The 26335-nt window shown below is 41.4% G+C and overlaps 3 protein-coding genes across 3 annotated transcripts; 1 reads left to right on the top strand and 2 right to left on the bottom strand.

Annotated features, from left to right (window-relative positions):
• The first annotated feature begins 1395 nt into the window (after positions 1 to 1395).
• On the top strand, positions 1396 to 13646 carry LOC131131492 (phosphatidylinositol 5-phosphate 4-kinase type-2 beta). The gene is made up of 10 exons (XM_058076242.1): positions 1396 to 1997; positions 5161 to 5258; positions 6953 to 7049; positions 7140 to 7292; positions 7390 to 7536; positions 8588 to 8626; positions 8777 to 8890; positions 11571 to 11832; positions 11899 to 12002; positions 12881 to 13646. Exons 1-10 carry the CDS (start codon positions 1854 to 1856, stop codon positions 12959 to 12961), a joined length of 1239 nt encoding a protein of 412 aa, XP_057932225.1. The 5' UTR covers positions 1396 to 1853; the 3' UTR covers positions 12962 to 13646.
• Positions 13647 to 13737: 91 nt separating this feature from the next.
• On the bottom strand, positions 13738 to 16094 carry psmb3 (proteasome 20S subunit beta 3). Its single transcript, XM_058076231.1, has 6 exons — positions 15927 to 16094; positions 15109 to 15293; positions 14916 to 15023; positions 14290 to 14467; positions 14118 to 14212; positions 13738 to 13869 (listed from the first exon to the last, which is right to left on the bottom strand). Exons 1-6 carry the CDS (start codon positions 15927 to 15929, stop codon positions 13821 to 13823), a joined length of 618 nt encoding a protein of 205 aa, XP_057932214.1. The 5' UTR covers positions 15930 to 16094; the 3' UTR covers positions 13738 to 13820.
• Positions 16095 to 17466: 1372 nt separating this feature from the next.
• On the bottom strand, positions 17467 to 24798 carry cwc25 (CWC25 spliceosome associated protein homolog). Its single transcript, XM_058076218.1, has 9 exons — positions 24633 to 24798; positions 24170 to 24342; positions 23848 to 24084; positions 20044 to 20113; positions 18917 to 19041; positions 18688 to 18760; positions 18430 to 18620; positions 18187 to 18354; positions 17467 to 18105 (listed from the first exon to the last, which is right to left on the bottom strand). Exons 1-9 carry the CDS (start codon positions 24648 to 24650, stop codon positions 17994 to 17996), a joined length of 1167 nt encoding a protein of 388 aa, XP_057932201.1. The 5' UTR covers positions 24651 to 24798; the 3' UTR covers positions 17467 to 17993.
• Between the last annotated feature and the right edge of the window lie 1537 nt (positions 24799 to 26335).

Genomic DNA, 26335 nt, shown 5'->3' with positions numbered 1-26335 from the left:
TCGCCTCGTTCACCGGGCACGGGTGGGGGGTGATGATGAGGGGGCGATACTGCACTTTTTGGTATCAATCCGATACCAAGTAAATACAAGGCCGGTGTTGCCGGCGTTGCCGATACTTTTTCGTTTTTTTATTTGGTGACATTGCGTTTAATTAATTGCCTTTAAAAATAAATACATTTGTAAGTATGTATATGACAATGTACCACTATCAATTACACCGATATCCCTTTCATGAGTTCCTTTATTACCTGCAAACATCTGTAACTGCAAACGTTGATATCGATACAGAAACACGTAAATAGTAAATACAGAGCCTGTATTGCTGATACTACTACCGACATTTGATGGAAGTCTGTTACCTTGGGTACACCCGTATCGTTCCTCAAACCTAGAACCCTCAAAGAGACCCCAGCTTTGTTTAGGGCCCCATTGTCATAAATACTATTTAATATAATCATGACATTTCAGAGGATGAACTCAAATTCCATAATTGTTTAATGACAGAAATAAAGCAGAAGGATTAGAAGATATTTCATGTAATATTACATAAAAGATTACACATTCAGTTTGCTTACGCCCATTTGCGTATTCATTTCACAGAATGTAGTGCAATATGATTTTAAGCAAATTGGCCATGAAAGTTGTTTCATCTGAGGCTTTGAATAAAGCCTTTGATGCTCGAGTGCTTTGGAAATAAACACAAACATTTTAGCACTCGGGGACCCGTGTTTAAGAATACATACTGCATGTCAGGGGCCTGGCTCCGAGGTGAGGCCCTGCTATCCCACGTCCAGGCAAGTTGCAGCCCCTTCTCTTGTGTTTGGTCATAGGGTCTTTTGAATCACTCTTTGTATGATGCCTCCCAGACCCCTCCCTGGTGAGGCGTTCCGAGCATGCCCAGCCTGGAGAAGGCCCTGGGGCAGACCTGGGGCACACTGGAGGGAGTATGTCGATCAGCTGGCCTGGGAATGCCTTGGCGTCCTTCGGGTGGAACAGTATAATTATGCACTCTGATTTCAGGGTTTCATTATGGAGAAAAGAAACTATACAATTTGTCATTTTTGATGTTTGTGAATTGTTTGCCGATAAAAAAAATTGTGAATTTTTGTATTTTTCATGGGAAAAAAAAACACCCTTACACCAACATTATGACCAAAACTGAACAAAAAATGACCTGACAGGACAAAAATGTCTATTCCCATGAGTATATCCGCATGTTAGATTTGTGATGACAAAGCATATTATTAGTAATAGTATTTACATTTCAGCTTTCATTACATTGCACGTTTTTGGTAGTTTTCCACCTTTTACTGGGGGTTAGTGGACACATGGACACAGCCGTCCCAGGTGATTCAGGTGCTAAGGTGGGCGAGGCTGTAATTCAACGAGAGGCCAAAGGAGGGCGCTGTTGACTTTGAAGTGCAGCAAGACGCCATCTTGAGGAGACGTCCAACTCTGGTTGGTGATGACTGACAACAATTTTAGGCGCATCAGGATGGAATTACCGGAGTCCATGTGAAACTGTGTCACATCGGCAGTGTTCTATAAATAAGAGGAGGCGGAAATAAGAGCTGCTGGACTAATATTCGACTTTTAAGGGACGGACCGTGCTGTAGCCCGATGGCCGGCTAGCTGCTCCGTGGATTCGCCGCGGCCTGTTGGGGAGGAGGAAGGGAGGTGACGGCGCAAAATGCTCGGCAACCCCTGACTCCCGACCGGACAGCCACCCCAGAGAACTCTAGCTTCGAGTCGGAGGACGAGCACAATGCACTTATAATTTTTTTAAATCACACGACTTTCTTATTTTCACGGTGGCGTTTAGACTGTGAACGACAGTGAATACAGCACGAGAAATGTCAGCCAACTGCACCAGCGCAGCGCCTGTCAGCGCTAGCAAAACCAAGACGAAAAAGAAGCATTTTATAGGGCAGAAATTCAAATTGTTCCGTGCAAGCGAGCCCATCCTCAGCGTTTTAATGTGGGGTGTGAATCACACGGTAACTACTGTTTTTCCTTAATGTATTTATGTCGACTCCCGAGTGTTTACCTTATGTGTTTTGATTTAGCTCGTCTGTTAGCATGTCTGTCAAAACACAGTTGGTGTTGTTCATATGTTAGCATGTATGCTACGTGTGTGTGTGTGTGTGTGTGTGTGTGTGTGTGTGTGTGAGTGTGTGTGCGCGCGCGCGTGTGCGTGCGATATCCAAGCACGTGTGTAGTCATACGTGTGGTAACGTGTTGTATTGTGGAGCCAAGCTGAGACACGGTGGAAGGGGTGTGACCCGCAGCTGGAGTAGCAGGTTTCAGCCCTGCTTCTGCAGATGGGAGGCACTCGGGGTGCGCTCACACAAACGAACTCGAGTCTGTTCGCTCTGCTGGTCAAGTGTAAACACAGTCCACCAAATCCAGGACCAGACCAAGCAGGCCAACTGAGGATGTGAAGTGTGGACACACACCAATATTATTTATTAAACTTCTGGTTCAGGCCGGATGACAGGGCATGATATATCTATATCTATCTATATATATAGATATAGATATATATATAATGTATGTATGTAATAACACCCCTATAGGTAACTTCACAGTCATATTAATCAATACATAAGATATAATAAGAGAAAATAAGACTTAATACACTCATACATCAGCATAGGGAGTTCTTTGTTGCTTTTTTACCTCCAGTTTCTGTACAGTAAAATCTGCGGTGGCAATTGTCACAATCGTTTGATTGCATATATATATATATATATATATATATATATATATATATATATATATATATATATATATATATATTATCCCCCCACTGAAAATAGGAATTTTTTTCATCGTAAATTGGTAATAATTTCTAAACACCGTAATCCCTTGCCACTTTGCTCTTTGAATTTCGCAAATTGACGCTATCACGCTTTTCATACAAATATATTAAATAATCATTGCTGTTTTGTGGTTGAATACGGCCCATTATTAGTTTAAAAATTAAGCATGTTTAAGTAGGATTAAAACACAAATGTTAGGCAATCAAATGATTTCGACAATCGCCACCACAGAATTTACTGTACACAAACTGGAGGTAAAAAAGCAACCAAGATCTCTCCCTATGGTGATGCATGAGTGTATTTACGTCTTATTTACTCTTTATTATATCTAATGTATTGATTAATAGGACTGTGAACTATAGGGGGTGTTATTTCCTGTCTAGAGGGTTCTAATGATGTTAAAAACCACATCTAGAGGTCGCAAACAGGATTTTATTGTCGAACTGCAAAGATATTTCATATATAAATAAGGAGTCCTACTTCACTTATCACGGTCGCGCCCACATGTTCATGACGTCGAGCTTCACAGATAGTGTTTTTTTTGTCAAATGTTGAGATTTCACACATAGTTGAATGCTGTGACTGACATATTTCTGCAAGAAGCTGCATATTTGTTAGCCCATTTATTGCATTCAAACATAGATAGAATGGTAATTTTTTGCTGCGTTTGTGTTCTTCAGTGGGTGAACTTTGGCAGGGGGTGTGTGGGTGCAGCTCACAGGCAACTCAGATTTGTGATGTGGGCGGGAAGCCATCAGACAGACAAGCCTTCCTCCTTTTATCAGGCCGTTAGATGCGTTTTTAACAGTGCCTGAAGCTCAAAGACGGTGTTGGTGAGCTTGTGGATAGCGCTAGCAAATCCTCAGAAATCTCAGATAACTTCATTTTTATCTTAGTGATAAAAACCCATCCACATACTGAAGGGATGTTTGCATTTCATTGCTCTGCTCAGTCAGTCTTGTTTCATGAATTTTTCAGATTGTGTGATGCTTCTAAATGGCGCTCCTCCGCTTCCGCAAGCGTTTTGTGTTCCCACCCAGCAGTACACTTCATTTCTGCTCGCCAAAGAACAGATTGGAGCAACACACCCTAATTTGGCTTGTGTTTACCGCACCGCAGTGTATGTAGGCGGCATAGCAATGTAGTGTTACCAACGTAAATAGTGTGACATCATGCCAGTGCAAAACTGTGCAACCTTTCGATGAATGCAAAGCATAGCAGGGGAGGACAGCCAGCATTTATTCTGCTTTTCACAAGGTTACGCTATAGGCCACTCTGCTCTGGCCTGGGCTATGCTGCTGCATTCAGGCTCTACTGTACATTACAACAATTTCAAGTACAGTAGCACCTCGCTACTTGGCGCTTTGAATTTCAAGGCTGAACTTGTTTCATGGTTGAATACAGCCTATTGTTCCAAAAATCATATTTAAGCATATTAAATATTTACAAATGTAATAAAAATTGCTCAATGAATTAGATTACAAATATGGAGCATTCAGAAGACTCAGTATGTGTATGTATTCTACACTGGTCACCAGGTGTCACTAATGTTACATTGATGAGATAATAGCTTCTGCAGGAAGTACTGTACGAAACTGTAAGTGAAAGATCAAGAAGTCATGTTATTTTATTTATATATATATTTCTCTTAGTATTTCTACTATGGGGGTGTTATTTCATGTGGAGAGGGCTCAAGTAATGTTAAATAACTTATTCAGGAGGTCATAAAAAGGTCTTCTGACTATGAAAATATTAAATTTAGAAATAAGAAATCCTACTTCACTTATCACTTATCATGAGCGGGGCTGGCATCAATTAACCGTGATAAACGAGGGATTACTGTACTCTACAATAATTTAGCTCGACATTTACGTCCTATCTTACACAACATAGACCAACAGGAGTTCATGAAACACCTACCTTAATGATGCAAAACACGTGATAAGAACTTCCTCTTGGGAATTTATGGCAATTAAAAAGACAAAAGGGCCAGTTTTCCCACAATAAAAAAAAAAAGGACTTGATCAAAAATTTGCCAATGGACGGGGTTGTGAATGCAATTAAATATACCTTTATCATATTGGCACACAACCAATCATTTAGAAAGATTACAGTGATTATTAGATAATTCATATTAAAAAGTACAGCATCAAGAAGAGACTTGAGCACAGCCATCTGCCGTTTGACGCCCCTGCACAACTTGAAGCCAGTTAATGATTGCTGCTGGCAAACGCGTGGACAGATTTGGCAGTGATGGTTGCACCCATCTGAATGTTTTTTCTGTATTTTATGTTGTGGATGGTATTTTCTCTGATCAACTGCTTTCCCCCTCCTTCAGGTTAATGAGTTAAGTAATGTGCCTGTTCCAGTAATGCTGATGCCGGATGATTTTAAAGCCTACAGCAAAATCAAAGTGGACAACCACCTATTTAACAAGTAGGTCCTTTAACATTCTCACCATAAAGACTGGCCTTTCTAACAGGATTATGTCATAATGTATTTCATATTAAAGTGTGTGACTGTTTCATGCGTTGTCATCCATGAAAGCAGACCTACGAGGCAAAACAAGAATTTCACACATATTAGCTTTGACTCAAGATTGACATATTTGCCCCTTTGCAGCCCAAACCACCAACGGTATTTGGTTCATATTTTATATGGCCCGCAAAATCCTGGGTATAACGTGTCAATAATGCACTTCACCTTTTTCCTTCTAAATATTCTTTCAAGGGGACCTGTTATGCTTGTCTGACCCATAAATGACGTTACAATGTTTCTATGTGTTCTCGTGTTGAAGGATGCCAACATGTCAGATAATGAGGTTTGTGCACTTGGAAGTGAGCCTGAAAGCAGATTTGAATGGCTCACGAAGTTCTACTGACATCACTACAACCCATACTTCCTTGAGTAATGGATACCAGGAAAAAAAACAATTCCGGTGTGAGGTAAAGCTAAAATAAGAGGCAGCAAAAGCATGGAAACACTGCAGGGACAGGTGTAGAGTCTGGAAGATCAAGAAAGCTTTTTGTGCGGGTTATTGTGTGTAGCTGCTCTACAGGAGTCTACAATTCAATACATTCATTCATTCATTCATTTTCTACCGCTTTTTCCTCACGAGGGTCGCGGGGGGTGCTGGAGTCTATCCCAGCTGTCTTCGGGCGAGAGGCGGGGTACACCCTGGACTGGTCGCCAGCCAATCACAGGGCACATATAGACAAACAACCATTCACACTCACATTCATACCTATGGACAATTTGGAGTGGCCAATTAACCTAGCATGTTTTTGGAATGTGGGAGGAAACCGGAGTACGCGGAGAAAACCCACGCATGCACGGGGAGATCATGCAAACTCCACACAGAGATGGCCGAGGGCGGGGACCGAACCCTGGTCTCCTAGCTGTGAGGTCTGCGCACTAATCACCAGACCGCCGTGCCGCCTACAATTCAATACAAAGGCCTGAAAATAAACATTATAGGTCCCCTTTAATTTTGACCCGAAAAATGACACTGCATGCAGTGCAGTAGTTCTTCTAAACTTGAATATTATCTAATCATACAACAAGCTATTCCAATCATGTTTATGTTCTCATTCTCCCTTCACTTTCCATTTCAAAGCAACTTATCCATCCATTTGTTATCGAATATGATCATCAAATGCGTAGGCATTCGTGTAATAATATTATGAGGGTATGTTTATATATTTATTTATTATAGTTACACATGGCCCTCTGAAGGCAGCCGTAACTGGTCCGCAATGAAAACGAGTTTGGCATCCCAGTTTGAGATCCGAACCAAACACTCTTTGCTTCACACTAATAATGAACATAGTGGACCGAGACTTGATGGGCTGGTCGACATAGACGAGATGGTTCCACCCCCATAGTAAACGTAGTGTTTCATGTATAGCTCAGTGACCATCAAGGGTAGCCATTATTGTGTTTGACGCAGCTCTTGTCTTGGATGTCATTCGCTTGTGCAGGTGTGTCCGGTGTGTGTACTTGTGTGAACCAAAGCGTTGCAGTGTTGCTTCCTCGTGAAAGTGTGAATGTCTGATATACAATCATGCGCTCATCCAAAAGGAGCAAAGGTCAAACAAATGGCGCTTGACTGTGTGACTCTCCCTTCGCAGAGAAAACCTTCCTAGTCGCTTTAAGTTCAAAGAATATTGTCCCATGGTGTTCCGGAACCTGAGAGAGAGGTTTTGCATCGATGACCAGGACTACCAGGTAAGCTCATCATAATGAGAAGTAGTACTGCGATTGAATGAGAATCAGAATAGTCCTTGATGTATTCTGATGTTTTTTGTCCACTTGCAGAACTCCCTGACACGGAGTGCGCCGCTCAACAGCGACTCCCAGGGTCGCTTTGGCAACCGCTTCCTCTCCAGCTATGACCACCGATTTGTAATCAAAACTGTCTCTAGTGAGGATATCGCTGAGATGCACAACATCTTGAAAAAATATCACCAGGTGGAATTCTCACACTTCAATATTTATTCTGTTGTACAATACTTTGTTGACACATGTAGTGATATTTCTTTTTTCCCTCTTTGTGTCTGTCCTTCAGTTCATAGTGGAATGTCATGGCAACACACTGCTCCCTCAGTTCCTGGGCATGTACAGGTTAACAGTGGACGGGGTGGAGACATACATGGTCGTGACCCGGAATGTATTCAGTCATCACCTCACTGTGCATCGCAAATATGACCTGAAGGTATTTCTGCCAGCGGGCCAATGTGTGTCTGCGTGATCCGTCTAATGCAGCAGTAATAGGTCAGCCGATTGTGTAGATTTGGGTCACACGCCTGTCTGATGTCTAGATGGATAGCTGGGGTCCATCAAGAAGTTACACGGGAGCGACATGTCACGTTTTCAATCATCCACACAGTATTGGAAGAGTATTGTCGTTTACACTGAAAACGACAGCAAAAGATGAATTTGTGAGGAAAAGTACTGAATGTCTACAGTCAGTTTTAGATCGGCAGTCAGTTTTAGGATAGTTTTTGCCTGTGTAGAATGCATTTAGAGGTGAAAACAACATGAAAGCCAGACAGCTGTGTATGGCTGGGAAACGTGAATCTGAGAGAAGATGGACCAATCAGAAGCATAGCACAAACATTGGACACGACCAGTATCACTATTTGGAATGATGTCCTGACCAAGAAAGAAACCACTGGTGTACTACGTAGCAGACCTGGAACAGGTAGACCGAAGGAAAGGTCAGCAGTTGGTGACAAAACATTGTGAGAGCTGATAGGACAGCTGTTCTAGAATGAACTAGACTAGAGCTGTCCTACCTAGTCTGACTGGTGTGTCCCCCCTGGTCTTTGAGCATGAACTAGACTGGAGCTGTCCTAACTAGTATGACTGGTGTGTCCCCCCCCTGGTCTTTGAGCATGAACTAGACTAGAGCTGTCCTACCTAGTCTGACTGGTGTGTGTCCCGCCTAGTCTTTGAGCATGAACTAGACTAGAGCTGTCCTACCTAGTCTGACTGGTGTGTCCCCCCTGGTCTTTGAGCATGAACTAGACTAGAGCTGTCCTACCTAGTCTGACTGGTGTGTGTCCCCCCTAGTCTTTGAGCATGAACTAGACTAGAGCTGTCCTACCTAGTATGACTGGTGTGTGTCCCCCCTAGTCTTTGAGCATGAACTAGACTAGAGCTGTCCTAACTAGTATGACTGGTGTGTCCCATCATCCATCACACCATTCAAGCATCCAATTATTCATCTCCTTTCTATTTATACTGGGATGTTCCTCTTCTAGGGTTCTACGGTCTCAAGGGAAGCCAGCGACAAGGAGAAGGTATGACAAAAGACAAAAATAAACGGCCTTAGTTGACTTATTTTCTGTGCCACTACTTTGTGTTAACGACGTATTGACGGGTTTATTGTTATGACATTTGAATCATGTTATGTAAATAAGCCGTGTCCTGACATTTTCCACTCTGCTCAGGCCAAAGAGCTCCCCACTTTTAAAGACAACGACTTCCTCAATGAAGGCCATAAGCTGCAAATAGGAGACGACAACAAGAAATACTTTTTGGAGAAGTTAAAACGTGATGTCGAGGTAACATTATTTTCTGTTCTGCAGTGGATCCCCGCACCGTCACGGTTCGACATTCACAGCCATGCAAATTCACAAAAATAGATATTTCTTTACTATATTGCTCCAGAAACCTGTGTTTTGACCCACAGAAAACACTTCTCATTCACCATTTACAATAAATACAATAAAATGTACAGCATACGCGTAGCATTGTTCGAACCCCCCTGCTATTATGTTGATGTCTGTGTGTGTACTAGTCCTTCTCAAAAAATGAGCATATTGTGATAAAATTCATTCTTTTCTGCACTGTTCTGATAAACATTAGCCTTTCCTATATTTTGGATTCATTACACACAACTGAAGTAGTTCAAGCCTTATTGTTTTAATATTGATGATTTTGGCAAAAAAGTAAAGACAAACCAAAGATCCCCATCTCAAAATGAGCATATCATGAAAAGGTCATCTAAACGAGCTATTAACCTGAATCCACAAATGACCTCTAAACACCTACAAAAGATTCCTGAGGCTTTTAAAAACTCCCAGCCTGGTTCATGACTCAAAACCGCAATCATGGGTAAGACTGCCGACCTGATTGTCTGGACTGGACCCGGCTGTCCAGAAGGCCATCATCGACATCCTCAAGCAAGAGGGTAAGACCCGGAAAGACATTTCTGAGCGAATAGGCTGTTCCGATTCCAGACCTCGGGGGACCTGAGTCTGGGTAGAAACATCCAGGACCCCCAAGACAGGCGTGTGCAGGAAATGGGCTAGGGATGGCCCATTCCCCAGGTCAAGCCACTTTTGAACCAGAAACAGCGGCAGAGGCGCCTGACCCGGACTACAGAGAAGCAGCACTGGACTGTTGCTCAGTGGGCCAAAGTACTTTTTTCGGATGAAAGCAAATTTTGCATGTCATTTGGAAATCAAGGTGCCAGAGTGTGGAGGAAGACTGGGGAGAAGGAAATGTGCTTCCATCTGCTGAAAAGCTTTATGGAGATGAAGATTTCATTTTTCAGCACAACCTGGCACCCGCTCACAGTGCCAAAAGCACAGGTGACCATGATCTGGCAACCCCCTGACCTGAACCCCATATTGTGACGAGGAATTGGGAGTCGCCAGACCCAACACTGGATGAGCTTAAGGCTGCTATGGAAGCATCCTGGGCCTCCATAACGCCAGCAGTGCTGCAGGCTGATGGCCTCCATGCCATGCAGCATTGAAGCAGTCGTTTCTGCAAAAGGATTCCCGACCAAGTATTGAGTGCATAACTGAACATAATTATTTGAAGGCTGACGTTTTTTTGCATTAAAAACACTTTTCTTTTATTGGTCGGATGGAATATGCTCATTTATTGAGATGGGGATTTTTGCTTTTTCTTTACTTTTTTGCCAAAATCGTCAATATTAAAACAATAAAAGGCTTGAACTACTTCGGTTGTGTGTAATGGTAATGGTTTTATTTCATTTGAACATGCATCAGATTACAATCGAGTCCATCCCATAATCAGTTCACAGTTCCACATGTCCAAAAGGAGTAGGAAGAAGCAAAGCTTATTAAATTCTACCCCTCCATCTGGTACTTTTACAATCAGTAACTGTTACATTTGTTCACTTCCTGCTTTCCTAATATAATTTAAGTTTTTTTTTTTAAATAATGAATGAAAATGAATTATTTTTTTGTTACATACCGAAGTAGGAGGTGATATGAGCATCCAATGACATAATGGGTACCATAGTGCATGTCAATATAGTGATATATATAGCACATCATGACTGGTTCAAGACTCTTCATCCTTGTATTTAGCAAACATCAACTGCTTGTATTGTTTCTTGAATTGGCTCATCGTTGTGCATTGTTTGATTTCCTTACTCAATCCATTCCATAGTTTGATTCCACATACTGAAATGCTATGGCTAGCATAACGTAGTCCTAATGAAGCTAAAATATATGAAAGTCTAATGTTGATCAGTACATTACAGAAAATAATGAATTTTATCACAATATGCTCATTTTTTTAGGACTAGTATTATATATATATATATATGTGTGCATGTATGTGTGTGTGTGTATATATATGTGTATATACATATGTATATATATGTGTGTATGTATATATGTGTATATATGCATGTATATATGTAATATGTGTGTGCATGTGTATATATATAAGATAATTGGTTCAAAGTAGGATTCCTTATTTGTAAATTGAATAGAAAAGCTGTGTATAACCTAAATATGTTTATCATTATTAGAGGCCACTAGACATGAAATACCACCCATATTCCGTATATTCCGTAATATCGTAGCCCCATTGAGGGTAAATGAGACTGGTGTGCCGCTGTAAATAGGTTCCAGTGTTGACCAGGAATTGGCAGAGTTGGCAACCCAGAGTTGAGTTAGCTTGGCATGGTTACGGCCGTAGAGTAGAACAGTAGCCTGTCAGGGATTATTGTGATCATCCAAAGCTGCCTGTCTCACCCAACATTACAGGAACATTACTGACACCTGGAGACCAGTGGAGAAGATGACATCTCACGTCTTTGAATGCATCTTCTTCAAAAAAACAACATAAACATGCTCAAATTAGCATATTTGTGTCAACCACAGTCATCAGGATTTATTCATATATTTTTGAGAAAACGTGAGAAGGCGTTTTTGGGAGGACCCTGAGTGGAACCTGGTGGATTGTTGTATGTTTCAGTTCTTGGCCACTCTGAAGATCATGGACTACAGTCTTCTCGTGGGGATCCACGATGTGGATCGAGCGGAGCAGGAGGAGATGGATGTGGAGGGTGCTGTGGAGGAAGAAGAGTTCGAGACCGATGGGATGGGCGCCGGCGTGCTCACCGGCTCGTTCGGCACACCTCCGGACAGCCCAGGAAACCCCCTGAACTGCGGAGGCTTCTTTGGCCCCGGGGACTTTGACCCTTCTGTTGATGTTTACGCAATAAAGAGCCATGATGGTGAGAATAGCGTAGCCTCTTCGTCCACGCCTTTCACAGACCTTTCTCTTCACCTGTCTTGGCTAGGTGCTGCCAAGAAGGAGGTGTACTTCATGGCCATCATCGACATCCTCACACATTATGATGCGAAGAAAAAAGCTGCACATGCTGCCAAAACTGTGAAACACGGGGTGAGTGTCAAGTTTCTGTATCAAGTCCTGCTACGCCTTTTCTTCCAACATCAACATGGACACGTAGGCTGTCTAGCAGGACTTTAAACGCATCTTTTCTCTGACTGTTTTACCAATGAAAATGAACGCCCCTTATTTGGCGCCCCCCTGTGGTGGTTCAATTCCTGTGACATTCTGCTTATTATCCATTCTAAAAATACAATTTAACAAGAAAACTACAAAGGAACAGAAATAAATGAAAAATCTGCAGTAATTGTACAAGAATAAAGTCAAAAATAGATAAGACACGTTCACAAAAAAAACATTTGTAATATTTAGAAGAAATTGGAATGTTATGAGAATAAAGTCAAATATGGCAAAGTCCTATTTTTATGAGAAGAACATTTACCAGAACAAGAAGGTTGAAATAGTTGAAACATAACAGAAAACAAGCTGTTATTTTAAGACTATTCTATTCTAACATAAAAAAATATATTTTTCAAGAATAAACTGGTAATATTATGTAATAATTCATAATTTAGCATGGTGTCAGGTGCCTTCCTTTTGATTGGTCGTCGTTGTTAATGACTTTTTTTTTCCCCAAGACAAAATCTAGAAATTAGAATGCAGTATTTGTAAAAGTGGCATTTTTTGCCCCTTTTTTGGTCCCCATGGTTTCTTGACAGCTGCAGGCCCGGAAAAATGACATAATGATGCTGCATAAAATGAAACCAGTAACCCTAAGTTAACCACTGCATGGTCCTGACTCAGGAGGCCAAAATCTATGTGTATTTAGAAGGTCATAAACAGGTTTTTTTATGTAACTACCAAAATACTGCATTGATAAATGAGGAATTGTGGAAATTCGCTCATATTTTGTTCAACTTTTTGTTCTTCAGGCGGGGGCCGAGATCTCAACCGTGAACCCGGAGCAGTATTCCAAGCGCTTCTACGAATTCATGTCCAATATCTTGTCATAGACACTTCACCACTCGACTGAGAGGAATGACAGTAACCCTCCTTGGTTTTCTATGGTTTTTGTTTTAGCCGTTACTCTTCCCTCACCCAACTTCACAATTCTCTCGCCAGCACAGAAAAGTGTCTCAATAACAAATGCCTTGAACGCTTCCACAGTCTCAGCACGCCCCTCTCACCTTTTCTACTCATGTTCTTAGTCCACACAAGCAAGACTGCATGGTGTTCACTTTCCTGTCGTACGGAGAGAAAATCCACCCCCGCTGCTGACGATTTGGACTCACAGGAGATGATTGTGTCGTTGATGTATTACGTAAATGAATGCAGTTGTCAAAGATGCATGGCTGACGTGCACACGAGCCTCCACCAAACCACTGAACTTAACATCTGCGTGTTATAACAAAAAAGACATAATTGGTGTTTGAATGTTACGTTGCCATATTGTATTTTTTAATACTTTTGGAATATTACCTGTGAGCTTGGTGAAGGTTGGTCAAAGACGCATTAAAAAAGGGGGAATCCAGCAGCAAATACTTGTTTTAGCACAGTAAGACTCATTTTTTATATCTTGTTTACATGGATGTAGCAATTTTGTGTTTGTATACAGTATTGTTTTGTTACCAACAGACATTAGGGGGGAAAAACTTGAAAATGAATCATTGCATATTAAAGGGAGTTTTATCTTGTTTTTTGCCGATTTATTTGTCATTGGGAACGGGGGGGGGGGGGGGGGGGGGGGGGGGGGCGATAAGGCCTGAAATGCAAAAACATACAGCTTACATTTACCTCAGAGTGTTTATTGTACAATGGCAAGAAAAATCAGTACAAGCGTTTTCATACAAAAGCAGAGTTGATGGTGCGGTTTTAATCCATCCTGGCCTTCAGTGTTCTTGAGGTGATCTTATCTTTCTCACTGCCAAAGACAAGAAACGGGAAGCTGGCATGAATGATGACGCCCATCAATTTGTATTGTTTCCTTCTTGAATCCAATTTTTGGATTGTGTTACAGGCCAATAATGGGCCGTAAATGGCCCCTAGGCTCCACTTTGGACAGCCCTGTAGTGGCTCAAAGTCACAAGTCGTAGTGCAATGCCAAATAGTGCAGGCAATAGGGTGTAAAATAAGTACAATGAAAAGTAATTACATTAATGCCATACTTACATGACGTGTACTACAACACCCATTCCAGACACTGCATCACGGTCGACTGCATTCAGCATGGCCTGGGAGATGGTCTCAAACAGATCTTCCGGCTCCTGTGTACAAAACACACACATACTTCACTCAGGTGTGGACGACGTGGCATGGATTCATCACATGACGTGCCGCTTACCATGTCGGGCTCCCACAGAGACTCACACATGCCGTACATCTGCTCCGAGCAGGTCCCGCTCACCACAAAGTCCTCCGTCACCATGGGACAGCCGATCAGATCCAGGGAGCAGATGAACGGCTCAAAGGTTTTCGGATCCAGTCCGGCGATGACGGGCTCGATGTAGTATGGCCCGAACCTGAAAAAGGGGAATACCGTCATCCCTCGCCAGTTGGCACTGCAAATTTCACGGCTGTCCAAAATACATGAATGCATCGTGCTGCTTCACGGTTGAGTAAGGCCTGTTGACAGTTTTTAAAAAGCATAAAAATGATGTGAGGTAATGTCGCAGGGTGTCCCACACCAGCACTTATTTAGGTCTTATTTTATCTTATATCTACAGCATTGTATATATAACAAGAGTGTCAAGACGATTATAGGGTGTTATTTCCTGTCTTGAGGGCTCGAATGATGTTAAAAACCATACTTAGAAGGTCGGAAAGCGGTTTTCTGTGCTGTAACAAAAATATTTGCTTAAGGAGTAAGAAATGCTACTTGAGGGAAATTCACTTATCACTGATTAACCTCGATAAACGAGGTTATGCTCTAAATGTCTGCATCTTTTCATGCCAATGAAGAACGCTCACCTTCTTTCATACAACAGGTTGGACACCATGCTCATGAAGGTCTTGGGTTTGATCTGGCGACCCTCCTTCAGCTCGTACAGATTCAATCGGAATTTCAGCCTCTGGGATCTACGTGCGGGATAACGACAGCAATCGATACGTGTGCCAGAGAGAGCGAAGGAGCAAAGAGAAAAGGCAGGTTGTGCACACTTACACCGTCTGAACATCTGTGGCAAGCCCGGCTAGACCAATGTAGAGCCTCTCACCCATGGGGAAGATCTTCTGGAAATCCGTTGTGACCGTCTGAGCCTGTATGCCAAACCTCCGATCCGATGCGATGGCCACACAGTTCTTGCCCCGCATGGCCATGACAGCCCCGCCATTGTATGACATAATAGACTGTATGGAGAAGGCATTCATTTGTTATTGAATCTGATAACATAATGTCTCCTGTACAAAAAGGCGATCACGTCAGGGAATCATATTAAACATTAAATGACACATTAAATGCTGAGAATATTGAATTGGGAATGTGAAGTAGACCCAAATAATTGACGTCAGTCCTCATAAAACACACAGAACTGCCTTATTAGCAGATAAGGGCTGAATGTAAGTGACCGACTGACAGTAATAACTGACTAATAAAACATTAAGTAAATAATAATGAATGAAGAAAAAGTCGTTCATCATGTCCCGCTGTTCCTAGCTTAGCGACGTGTAGCATCAATACGTGGAAATAAAGCTAGGTTTGACAACACGCCATGTATTGGTAAGCTAACACGACATAGCTTGTTGTGAGTAGCAGCCTAAGCACACCTTCCACTCATTGCCAGAAACGTGATTAATTTAACAAGGATAACAAATATTACCAATAATGTATACAACTAAACCAATGATGGGCAGTGTTTTGTTTCATGCTAACACATGCTAAAGTTTTCGCCATTAGCTTAGCCAGCTCTCGATATCGGAAGAAGTGCCCTAACGTTTCAACATTAGCTCCCTACGAAATTGCTGTGTGTGTAGGGTTCCTACCATTGTGAAGACGTTGAAGTAGAATTGTCACAAAATAAAACTTCAAACGACACTTCACTGGTGAACGGCCGGTTTCCAGTGTAGGGTGACTACACAATTTAGTGGAATCACTGAACTCATACAATACTGCTCGACTGCGTCAGCGGATGCTCAAATATGATTGGTTGAAGACAACCATCTCATAGTTTGCTTGACGCGTGTTAAAGTGGTAATTTAAAGTGATAGTTTCACTTTCGCCAGTCTCGTCTACGGTTCCTCCTCCTGTATCAACCGTTTAAAAAATATTTTAGCCCTGGGCTCACGAATGGTTATTTCATTCATTCATTCATTCATTAATTTTCTACCGCTTTTTCCTCATGAGGGTCGCGGGGGTGCTGTAACCTATCCCCCTGTCTTGGGGCGAGAGGCGGGGTACATCCTGGACTGGTCGCCAGCCAATCACAGGGCACATATAGACAGACCATTCACACTCACATTCATACCTATGGACAATTTGGAGTGGCCAATTAACCTAGCATGTTTTTGGAATGTGGGAGGAAACCGGAGTACCCGGAGAAAACCGATTGAAATGCAAACTCCACACAGAGATGACCGAGGGTGGAATTGAACCCTGGTCTCCTAGCTGTGAGGTCTGCGCGCGAACCACTCGACCGCCGTGCCTCCCCAAATGGTTATTTAGTAAGTATAATTTAGTATATAATCAAACCATGTTTTAATGTTGTATTTGACGACCGTCACATTGGTCTTAGGTGTCGCAAAGTTGTCAACATGTACATACAAAACAAGGCAAATATCTCTGACAGATGAGGGAAAATAAAGAAAATTGCGATCTTCCACAATATTTTCACCAGTATTTCATGTTTTAATTAGTATCGTGGTGCGTCTTTTATTTTGAAGGTCAGTCTTTCCTGGCTACAGGATAAGTTGAACCGGAAGGTGGACCGGAAGTTGTGCTGTTCCTACAGAACCGGAGACGATCTCCTTGATCACACCGCCACGGCTGGGGTACAATTTTGACAAACGTGGGTCTATGGTGCAGAACATTAATGCAGCCTCACCGCCGTTTCCGCGCGGACGCATTTCAGTACAAAACACAACTTTTCCGTTTGGAGCGGCGGTCAATAAAACCGCGTCTTGCATTGACTGCAAGCGGTAAATAAGTTTTCTCACTATGTTGACTTCGACTTAAATTCTGAAACGCGATTCAGCACATGGGAGCTCTGTAGCAGCTTGAGTGGGCGTGTAAAGCAAGGAATCTAGACTAGGGGTGTCATACTCATACCACGGAGGGCCGAGACACGGCAGGCTTTATTTCCAGTCGGTCACTAAAGCAGGTGATTTTCATGATAAACACTTCCTTCAGTTTGAAGGAAGGAGCCCATCAGTAACATGACTTGCGGAGAGAAAGCCTACAGCGGTTCAGCCCTCCATTGACTCAGTCCTGTTACTCAAAGGAGTCATCTTGGCTCAGGAAACATATACAAGAATGACAAAGTTGCCTGAGATGGGCCAGTACACATTTGGAGTGGCTCAGTATGTGTGAGTTGAAAAAAGACGGAAATGTACGTTTATTTTGACAGTAACAACAAGGAAATGGCACCGATTTGGTGGAATGGGCACTACTCAATCTATATTCTATAAAGGGCTATGCACATGATGCCAAATAGGCCCCACAGTAACTGCAGATCCGATTAGCACCCAAAAAATGAAATGGCATCCTCAAAATTGAAACTACGTCGAGCCAATGCCAAATTAAAGTACTTTCATTTTGAGACAACAAACAACCTAGGATTGTTTCAAATGTTTCAGGGTTTTTTTCCGACTGTTTTTTTTTTTGCAGGTATACATGACATTTATGATACAAACATAAAAATGAGTCCTATTTGAGTTTAAAAAATAAAAAGCAAAAATAAAACAACATAATTCCAAAGTTTACACAGTAGAAATAGTTTTCTGTGAAGTCATTTTTACAGGCGACTGACATGGAACCTTTTCATTTCCTGTTTACACACCATGGAACTTCTCTCTGTCAATGTGTATGCCCAACGTGTGTGTGTGTGTGTGTGTTCATCTCTTCATGAAGTTGTCCAGGGAAGCTGGTGTCCTTTGAATGGAGTGGATATTCCTCTTCACTCTGTCCTCTAGAGAAGACGTGGCAGCGCTTTCCAGCTTCATGTCGCTGCCAGAAAGAAAGGCGAGTGTTACTGGATAACCACTTCATTGTTGATAATTCATGTCAAAATTAAATCAATAAACGTACTGGATAAAGCCAGCATGGCGGTCACGTTTGGAATTTTGTTCCCGCTGTTTTTCTTGCTCGTCTTGCTTCCTGTATCTTCTGACATTGTTCTCCCTGTCCTCGTCTCTCTGCTTGGCCTGGTCCATCATCTCCTTTCTCTTCTGCTCAAGCTCCTCTGCAGAGAGTTTCCTGCAGAAAAAAAAACAAGATAGGTGATTCAGAAGACCAGCATCCCATGTAGTAGCAAACATCTTCATCTCTTACTTGGACACGTGGTTCCGCTGCCTTTGGTAGTGTTCCCTCTGTGGGCTGCAAGCTCTGACCTCCACTTTCTTGTTGTTTCGGAGTGAGGAAGAAGAGTCCCTGTTTTTTCTGGGAGGAGATCGGCTTGGACTCCTCTCCTTGCGTCTTGTGTGATTGAAAGCAGATGACTGGTGGTGTTTGCCGGCAGGGAGCTACGGTACAAAGCAAGTAGCAAACATAAGAGCTGCGTGACATCATACTTTCATGCTTCTTACTGACCTGGAGGCCGTAGCCTGGAATGTGACGAGAATAAGATTTGGTGTGTGTGGACATTTCTTCCCGTGAGTGCGACCTGAAAGGCATAGTTTTAATATGCATTTATTTCAATCACAAGTACGTATACTAGTATACATACAGTATCCACACAGTATCTTTAGCACCTGTTTGTTGAGGTTTGTTTTGCTGGTCCAATCAAGGATATAGTACTTTCATGATGAAACAACCTTACCTGTGTGTTTTCTCATCTCCCTCATCTGAGCTACAACTCGAGTGTCTCCTGTGCTTCTTCTCCTTTCTCCTCTCTTTTTCCTTCTTCCTCTTCTTTTTTTCTTTCTTGTCAAGATTCTGGCGCAGCTGCACGAGATGGAAAATGTCACGCCATCGGTAATGTGCTCTATTGCTGTCTGAAGTGGCACTATTTGAAATTTGGCTGACATTTTCTGGAGAAATACGCATCTATGATCGCACAAGACTCATGTTGCATCATAAGGTCTCTGTCCTGGCTGCTCAGTACAATACCATATGGCTCTGGCGCCAATTTGACAACCAGTGCATCCAGCTAATTATGTTAAAATGTTACTTCAAACATAGCCCAGACTATAATGAGAAAAATTTGACTGTGGGACGGATTGTACAGTGGCAACCATTTGGGTTGATGGTCCTCAGACAGCCTGACTGACGTCCACGTAGCCCAAACCAGCCATGGCTTGCACATTCGGCTTTACAGAAATGGACCCATTTCTCATGGAAACAACCTCTTTGGCTCTCAAACTTTGATGTCGACAAAAGTGACCGACCATGTACTTTTTAGTCATGTAATCCCTCGTTTATCATGGCTAAGTGGTTCCAGACCTGACCGTTATAAGTTAATATTTACCAAATACAATCCTTATTTATTTATAAAATGAACATTTTCATAGATATAGCACATAGAAAACCTTTCGACATAAGTATGCGGCTCAAAAGATCCGCTGTGGCGACTTGGAAATCAGGAAAAGCCAAAAGAAAAACAAATAAAGCATACACAACATATACTTTCTGTCACATCATTGTAACATTACTGACACCTAGTGACATGGTGCACAACATCGTGGAATGTGTCTTCTGAATGCCTTGTATTTGTATTTTACTTCATTTAGCCATTTTTATGCTTGAAATGCATCATTTAGGCAGGATATACCCAAACTTTGCTGAAATGTGCATATATTGTTTTGAATGGCCACATGCAATTTTGAAACATAATTTTGAAAAACCATGACAGTGAAGCTGCAAAATTGTGGTGAGGGATTACGATGATAAGAAGAATACAGTGGACATGACATAAGTATACAGATAGTATATATGAGACAATTTTACCATTTCTTTGATTTTCTTCATCTTAACAGGATTTGTCAAGACTTCTCTCTTCTTTTCTTCCTCCCGTTTCCTTCAAACAAACACAAGATGTATTTGTTTTGAGCCTGCACCTCAAATGCAACACTTCCATTGATACGCTTCAATGCAGACACTGAAAACACAAGGGCGCCAAGTTTCCACAGTGTAGTGCTGTCCCACATCCATCACTGGAATTGCACACTGACTGGAAATGTATGAAATGACAATGAAATAACAATAAGTCTCAATTTCCTCCTCTCGCCTATTTAGTACCACTCCAGCTAGTCCCTCTCCGTCCACAATGTAGCCAAGATGGGGATGACTGAGGGTGGTTAAGATTAGGGATATGTTTTTTTTCAGGCCGATGCAATACCGATTTTGCAGAGGGCCCATTTTGCTTTGGCCGATACTGCTTTTGTACCCGCAATTTAGATGAGCAAATGACAATGATAACAAATATTACAGGTCTCAAGTTTAAACAAACACAGTAGGATTCAGCTTTCTTAAACACGCATTTAAACGGCATTATCAACTTTAAAAGGAATAAATATTCAACCATGTGCAAAAAATGTCTGCCCCTGTTATACTATCAGCTGTATGTTCTTATGTCCTTTTTTCAGGAGCACTTTAAACATCAGACCACATCAAACTATGTCATTTAATTTTACAGTTTTGTTGTTGTTGTTTTTTTACTTAATAGGACATCCGACTTGCAAGTCATGTTGCCAGTTTGTATGTTAAAAGTTGAAATACTTAGAAACCAACTGGTGGGCCGGATTCAAATGCTTGGTGGGCTGCATGTGGCCCCCGAGCCGTAGTTTGCCCACCCCTGATTTAGAGTGTCCAAAGTGCAGTCATGGGGCCATTTGTACCACACAGGTGATTTTTATTGGTCCGTGACATTCTGAAAATACAATTCAACATGAAAACTACAAAAAAACGACAATACCATCCATCCATCCATCTATTTTCCATGGCACTTATCCTCAGTAGGGTCGCAGGTATGCTGGACCAGCTGACTTTGGGCGAGAGGCGGGGTACACCCTGGACTGTTCAACTTCCCCCCATATGCTGTTCCTCAGGTGCAATGAATGCACCATAATTACTTTGCGTTTTGTATTGCATACGGACGGAAGTCGTGAGGCACAGACAGCTACTAGTAAAACAGCATGGACGTTCGCACGCAAGCAGCAGCGAGGAAGTTTCTATATTTAACCCCCCCCCCGCAACGTTTAAATGGTATGTTTGGAAACACTACGGATTCTCAAAGAATGGCGGAAAGCTTGACAAAACGTCCGTCATTTGTAAAGAATGCTGCGTTAAGAGCCGTTAAGAAACATGCAGACCCCCTTATAAAGGGGACACCACAACACGGACAAGTCTACTGAGATTCACACCCCAAGGGGAGAACATGCAAATTCCACACAGAGATGCCAAGCGGAGAATCTAACCAAATATGATGGGAATAAAGTCATAATATTCAGAGAAGAAATTTAGAGATTATATTTAAGCAAAAAAACACAACGGGAGGGGAGGCAAAGACAGAAGTTCATACTAATAATATGCCTTTTCACCTACAGTATGTCACATATATATATTTTTTAATATCTACATCTCTTGGTTCACAAACTGAAGTGACCCTTTAATGCTTTCATTAGTATGTGGCCCTCACTTAAAAAAGTTTGGTCTAGGGCAGGGGTGGGCAAACTACGGCCCGGGGGCCACATCCGGCCCGGCAAGTGTTTGAATACGGCCCGCCCGTTCTTTCCAAAGTATTTCATTTAAAGTCAACATACAAGCTGGCATCATGGCTTGAGACGACATTTTCATGGTTTGGCGGTTTTATCAATTTCGTTATTTGATGCGGTCTGTTGTTTACAAAGTGAAAAAAGGGACACAAGCACATAATAATAATAATAATAATATTAAATAATACATTTATTCTTATTATTATAAATTTATAATGCACTTTACATCAAATAAATGATCTCAAAGTGCACATATAGCAGATTGCATAACACTTTTACAGATACAATAATTTTGTTATTTGATGCGGTCTGTTGTTTACAAAGTGCTCCTGAAAAAAGGGACACAGGCACATAATAATAATAATAACAAATAATAATAATATAAAATAATAATAACAAATAATATAAAATAATACTAAATTTATTCTTATTATTATAAATTTATAACGCACTTTACATCATCATAATAATAAAAATAATATAAAATAATAAAAAATAATATCAAATAATAATACATTTATTCTAATTATTATAAATTTATAACGTACTTTACATCAAATAAATTATCTTAAAGTGCACATATAGCAGATTGCATAACACTTTTACAGATACAATAATTTTGTTATTTGATGTGGTCTGTTATTTACAAAGTGCTCCTGAGAAAAGGGACACAAGCACATAATAATAATAATAATAATAACAAATAATAATAATAATATAAAATAATAATAAATTTATTCTTCTTATTATAAATATATAACACACTTTACATCAAATAAATGATCTCAAAGTGCACATATAGCAGATTGCATGACACTTTTACAGATACAATAATTTTGTTATTTGATGTGGTCTGTTATTTACAAAGTGCTCCTGAAAAAAGGGACACAAGCATATAAATAATAATAATAATACAATTAATAATAATAAATAATAATAATATAAATAATAATACATTTATTATGAAACATTTATAACGCACTTTACATCAAATAAATGATCTCATGCCCATAAAGCAGATTGCATGACACTTTTACAGATACAATAATTCCAGCTGGACTGTTACGTGTAAAATATCTGTCTGGCCCCCCGTCAATTTTGTTAAATCAATGCGGCCCGCCAGTCAAAAAGTTTGCCCACCCCTGGTCTAGGACCTATCCGGTTACTCGATTGATCAAAACAACAGGCGTCAGATAAATCGGCTACAAAATACAGTAAACCTCGGATATATCGGATTCAATTGTTCCCACTGGTTTTGTCCGATATAGGCGAAATCCGTTATATGCGTATACCGGAAAATGTCAGTTTTACGCATATATCGGATTTATATCCGGTATATGCGTAAATCGGATTTTATCCGTTATAAAAAGGCACTTCCTTGACTATGTTTCCAATGTACCTGGACGCGCAGGCAACGCTGCAAACGCTGCAAATGACGTCGTATAGCGGCCTGTCACGATTCGGCGAATCCGAGCGCCACGATGCGGCCATCCGATATATGCAGGGCTCTACATTAAAAATCAAAATGACTTGCCCATGGGGAATCCTTAAGGTGAGAACTACTTGCCCGAACTTGCCCCATGTAAAATGAAATGAAAATGTTTAATATATTTAGCATCAATATATGCTGAGAATTCATCAGATAATAGTACTGTATTGTATTTGGAGGAATGTCTGAAAAATTACACATGGTAGTCGTAGTAAGCAGTGATATTTATAAGTTGTGCACCACAATGAAACATTATTTGAATAGACACATTTGTGTACTAGTAAAGTGTTTTTAATCCAGAAAAAAATGCTCAATGGTCAAACAATAATTTGTGAAGCAAAGGTGAGAAAAATCCACAGAGAAATGGAAACGCAGGCAGAGCGGTAGCCACGTCTTGGCCACGTTTGTTCATAACATGAAAGCACAGATTGATAGGTGATATCTGCAATTTCCCATATGTTTTGCCGTACTTGTCAGTGTGAGCACACACAAGCCTACGTTGCTGAAATAAAATATAATCAGCAAGGAAGCACGGAGACAATCACTCACCGAATTTGAAAGAGAGGGTCTTCCCGGATCTTGGCGGCCATATCGAGGCTTGACGCAGCCGTGACAGGGCTGAAGATGGAGCCAGGCAGAAGGCCAGTCTCTGCTGAGGGACCGCTCTCAGGCTCCTCGTATTGATCAGTGATCTGCTTGTCAATGGGACGTCCCATGAGATACTCGTCTCTGGACACCTGATTACAAGCGCCCTGGTACATCCAGTCCAGACGATCATCCTTCTTTCTGTCAATTGTACAAACAAATACATGTCACAACATGACTGACGGTGTAAATGTGTCTTTACATGAGAAATATCTTGATAACGGACTTGATGGCACCCGTTTCCACTGCGTATCGTGTAATTTCTTCACGGGCTCTTTCATTCTTCAACTCCTTCTGGAGCTCCTCAATCTTCTTGCGTTCGGATTCATATTTTTGCTCAGCTTTCCAAACGCGTTCGATGTTTTTCATAGTCTGGGGGTGCCAGCTCTTCTTTAAGTTCTGGGGCAAAGACAATGGGGAGACATTCAAGACATACAGCGTTGTTTTTGAACTGCGCCGTCACCATACACCAGGGACTTGCAAAGTAAAGCCCACAGCTAGCATATATCTACGTTTTTATTTTTGTCAAAATAATACATGTGTATTGCCTTCACTATGTGGGAAAAGTTTGAAAACCCCAGGTGTATCATCATTTACAAAAACAAGAGGTCATCGTAGGCATTAGCATGATAGAGAACTAGCATAACACAAGCTGTTTTGTCTTTCGTGTGAGGCCAGATAACACTTACCAGATCACCACCTCCCATTTTTAAGTCGTTTAGATTGCCAAATAAGAACGGAATTGATATAGTCCTTCGCCAAAAGTTCGGTGAAAACGACACTCGGGCACAGCGGCCGACGTATTTACCCTACGCGTAGTCAGGGTTGGACTTCCTGGTTGCTACATTCCACTTCCGGGTGCCTTGTCTTTGTGCTTGTCATGTCAATTGATCAGTTGCTCACGCCGTTATGTAACATTTGTATCTTTTGTATGTCATTTTTGTCTAAATTGTGAAAATATTTAAAAAAAACTATACACTACTATATATGTGTGGGTGACGTCACGTCCGGTTTATGTCGTCACGTTGTAACTGAAGTTATTTTAGTTGTCTGGAATGCAACTTCCTGGACAGTATAATTCTCCACAATATATCCTGATAACTGATAATTGGGACACTTTATTTTAAATATTGAAGGGGAGCGACTGGGTACTCTGCACCTAGAGTGGTCAAAGTATTAGTGGAGGTGTATGTATCATTTTTAATAATTGTGTGACTGCTGAGAGGCATTTATTTGGGGCCCCCTACTGGCGCAAAGTCATTTTTCATCTTTCATTACTGTAACATTCTGCTTATGCTACAGCGTGACATAGCTCAGGAGGTAGAGTGGTTGTTGGTTCCATCCTCGATGTCCCTGTGTTCATTAAATTTTTTAAAATATATTTCACTGCCCAACATTTCAAATTCAGCAATTTTTTAGTCTGCTAAAAACCAAAGGCCAAATTGAATGGTGCCCTCTATTGGATTACAAATATTTACATAATCTATTGTAACGTCCCACCTGGGGTGGGCAAATATTTTAACTCGTGGGCCGCATCGAGTTAACAAAATTGTCCCGGGGGCCAGAACATGTATTTAACACACACACACACACACACACACACACTATTTTATGCTTATATTTTTCCTTGAATTATCAGGTGGTACATCGGTCGTTTCCCACGATCGTTTCTGGTTTGATCCTCAGAGCTTGTGGAGAACACTCGGAATATCTCATGGCTCCTTCCCAGATGGAGTGACATTCCATGTGCCAAAAAGCAGATTTGGCTGCCAAAGATCAGGTTGCCCAGGCACAATGGAAGAGAGGTTTTCTCCCCACCTGATGGTTGTGAACAGGTTTAATGGCTATAGCAGGGGTGCTCATTAAGTCGATCGCGAGCTACCGGTCGATCGCGGAGGTGGTACTGGTCGATCGCTGGTCGATCGCGGCGTGACATTAAAAAAATATCATCCCAGCATCAATGCCGTCACTTGATTGATATACAGGGCAGCCATTCAGATGACAACTGAATGTTGCCCTTCGGGCGACCAATCAAATCAAACAACGTCTCTAAGTGCAGCAGAACTTACGATGTCAGCCTATCATCCATCCCCGTTACTTGATTGACATACAGGACAACCAGTCAGATGACAACTGAATTTTGACCTTTAGGTCACCGCTCATGCGTAAACAACGATGCAAAGTGCTAAGCTAGTCGGCGAATTGCGAGATTTTAAAGCCCTCGCTAAAGTTTATGGTCACTAAAAGGAGTGAAGGAGCTGGACCAAGTAAAAAGGCAAAAAACATATCACTTCCATACGGATATGGAATATTATACGGATATTATGATACGGATATTATCCATGACTGATAAACATTTGGAAGTGTGCTTGAGGCTGGCTATCAGCAGCTA

Source organism: Doryrhamphus excisus, chromosome 1 (genome assembly GCF_030265055.1).
Source record: "Doryrhamphus excisus isolate RoL2022-K1 chromosome 1, RoL_Dexc_1.0, whole genome shotgun sequence".
Classification (NCBI taxonomy): Eukaryota; Metazoa; Chordata; class Actinopteri; order Syngnathiformes; family Syngnathidae; genus Doryrhamphus; species Doryrhamphus excisus.
This window is presented reverse-complemented; position numbering and strand designations above follow the sequence as displayed.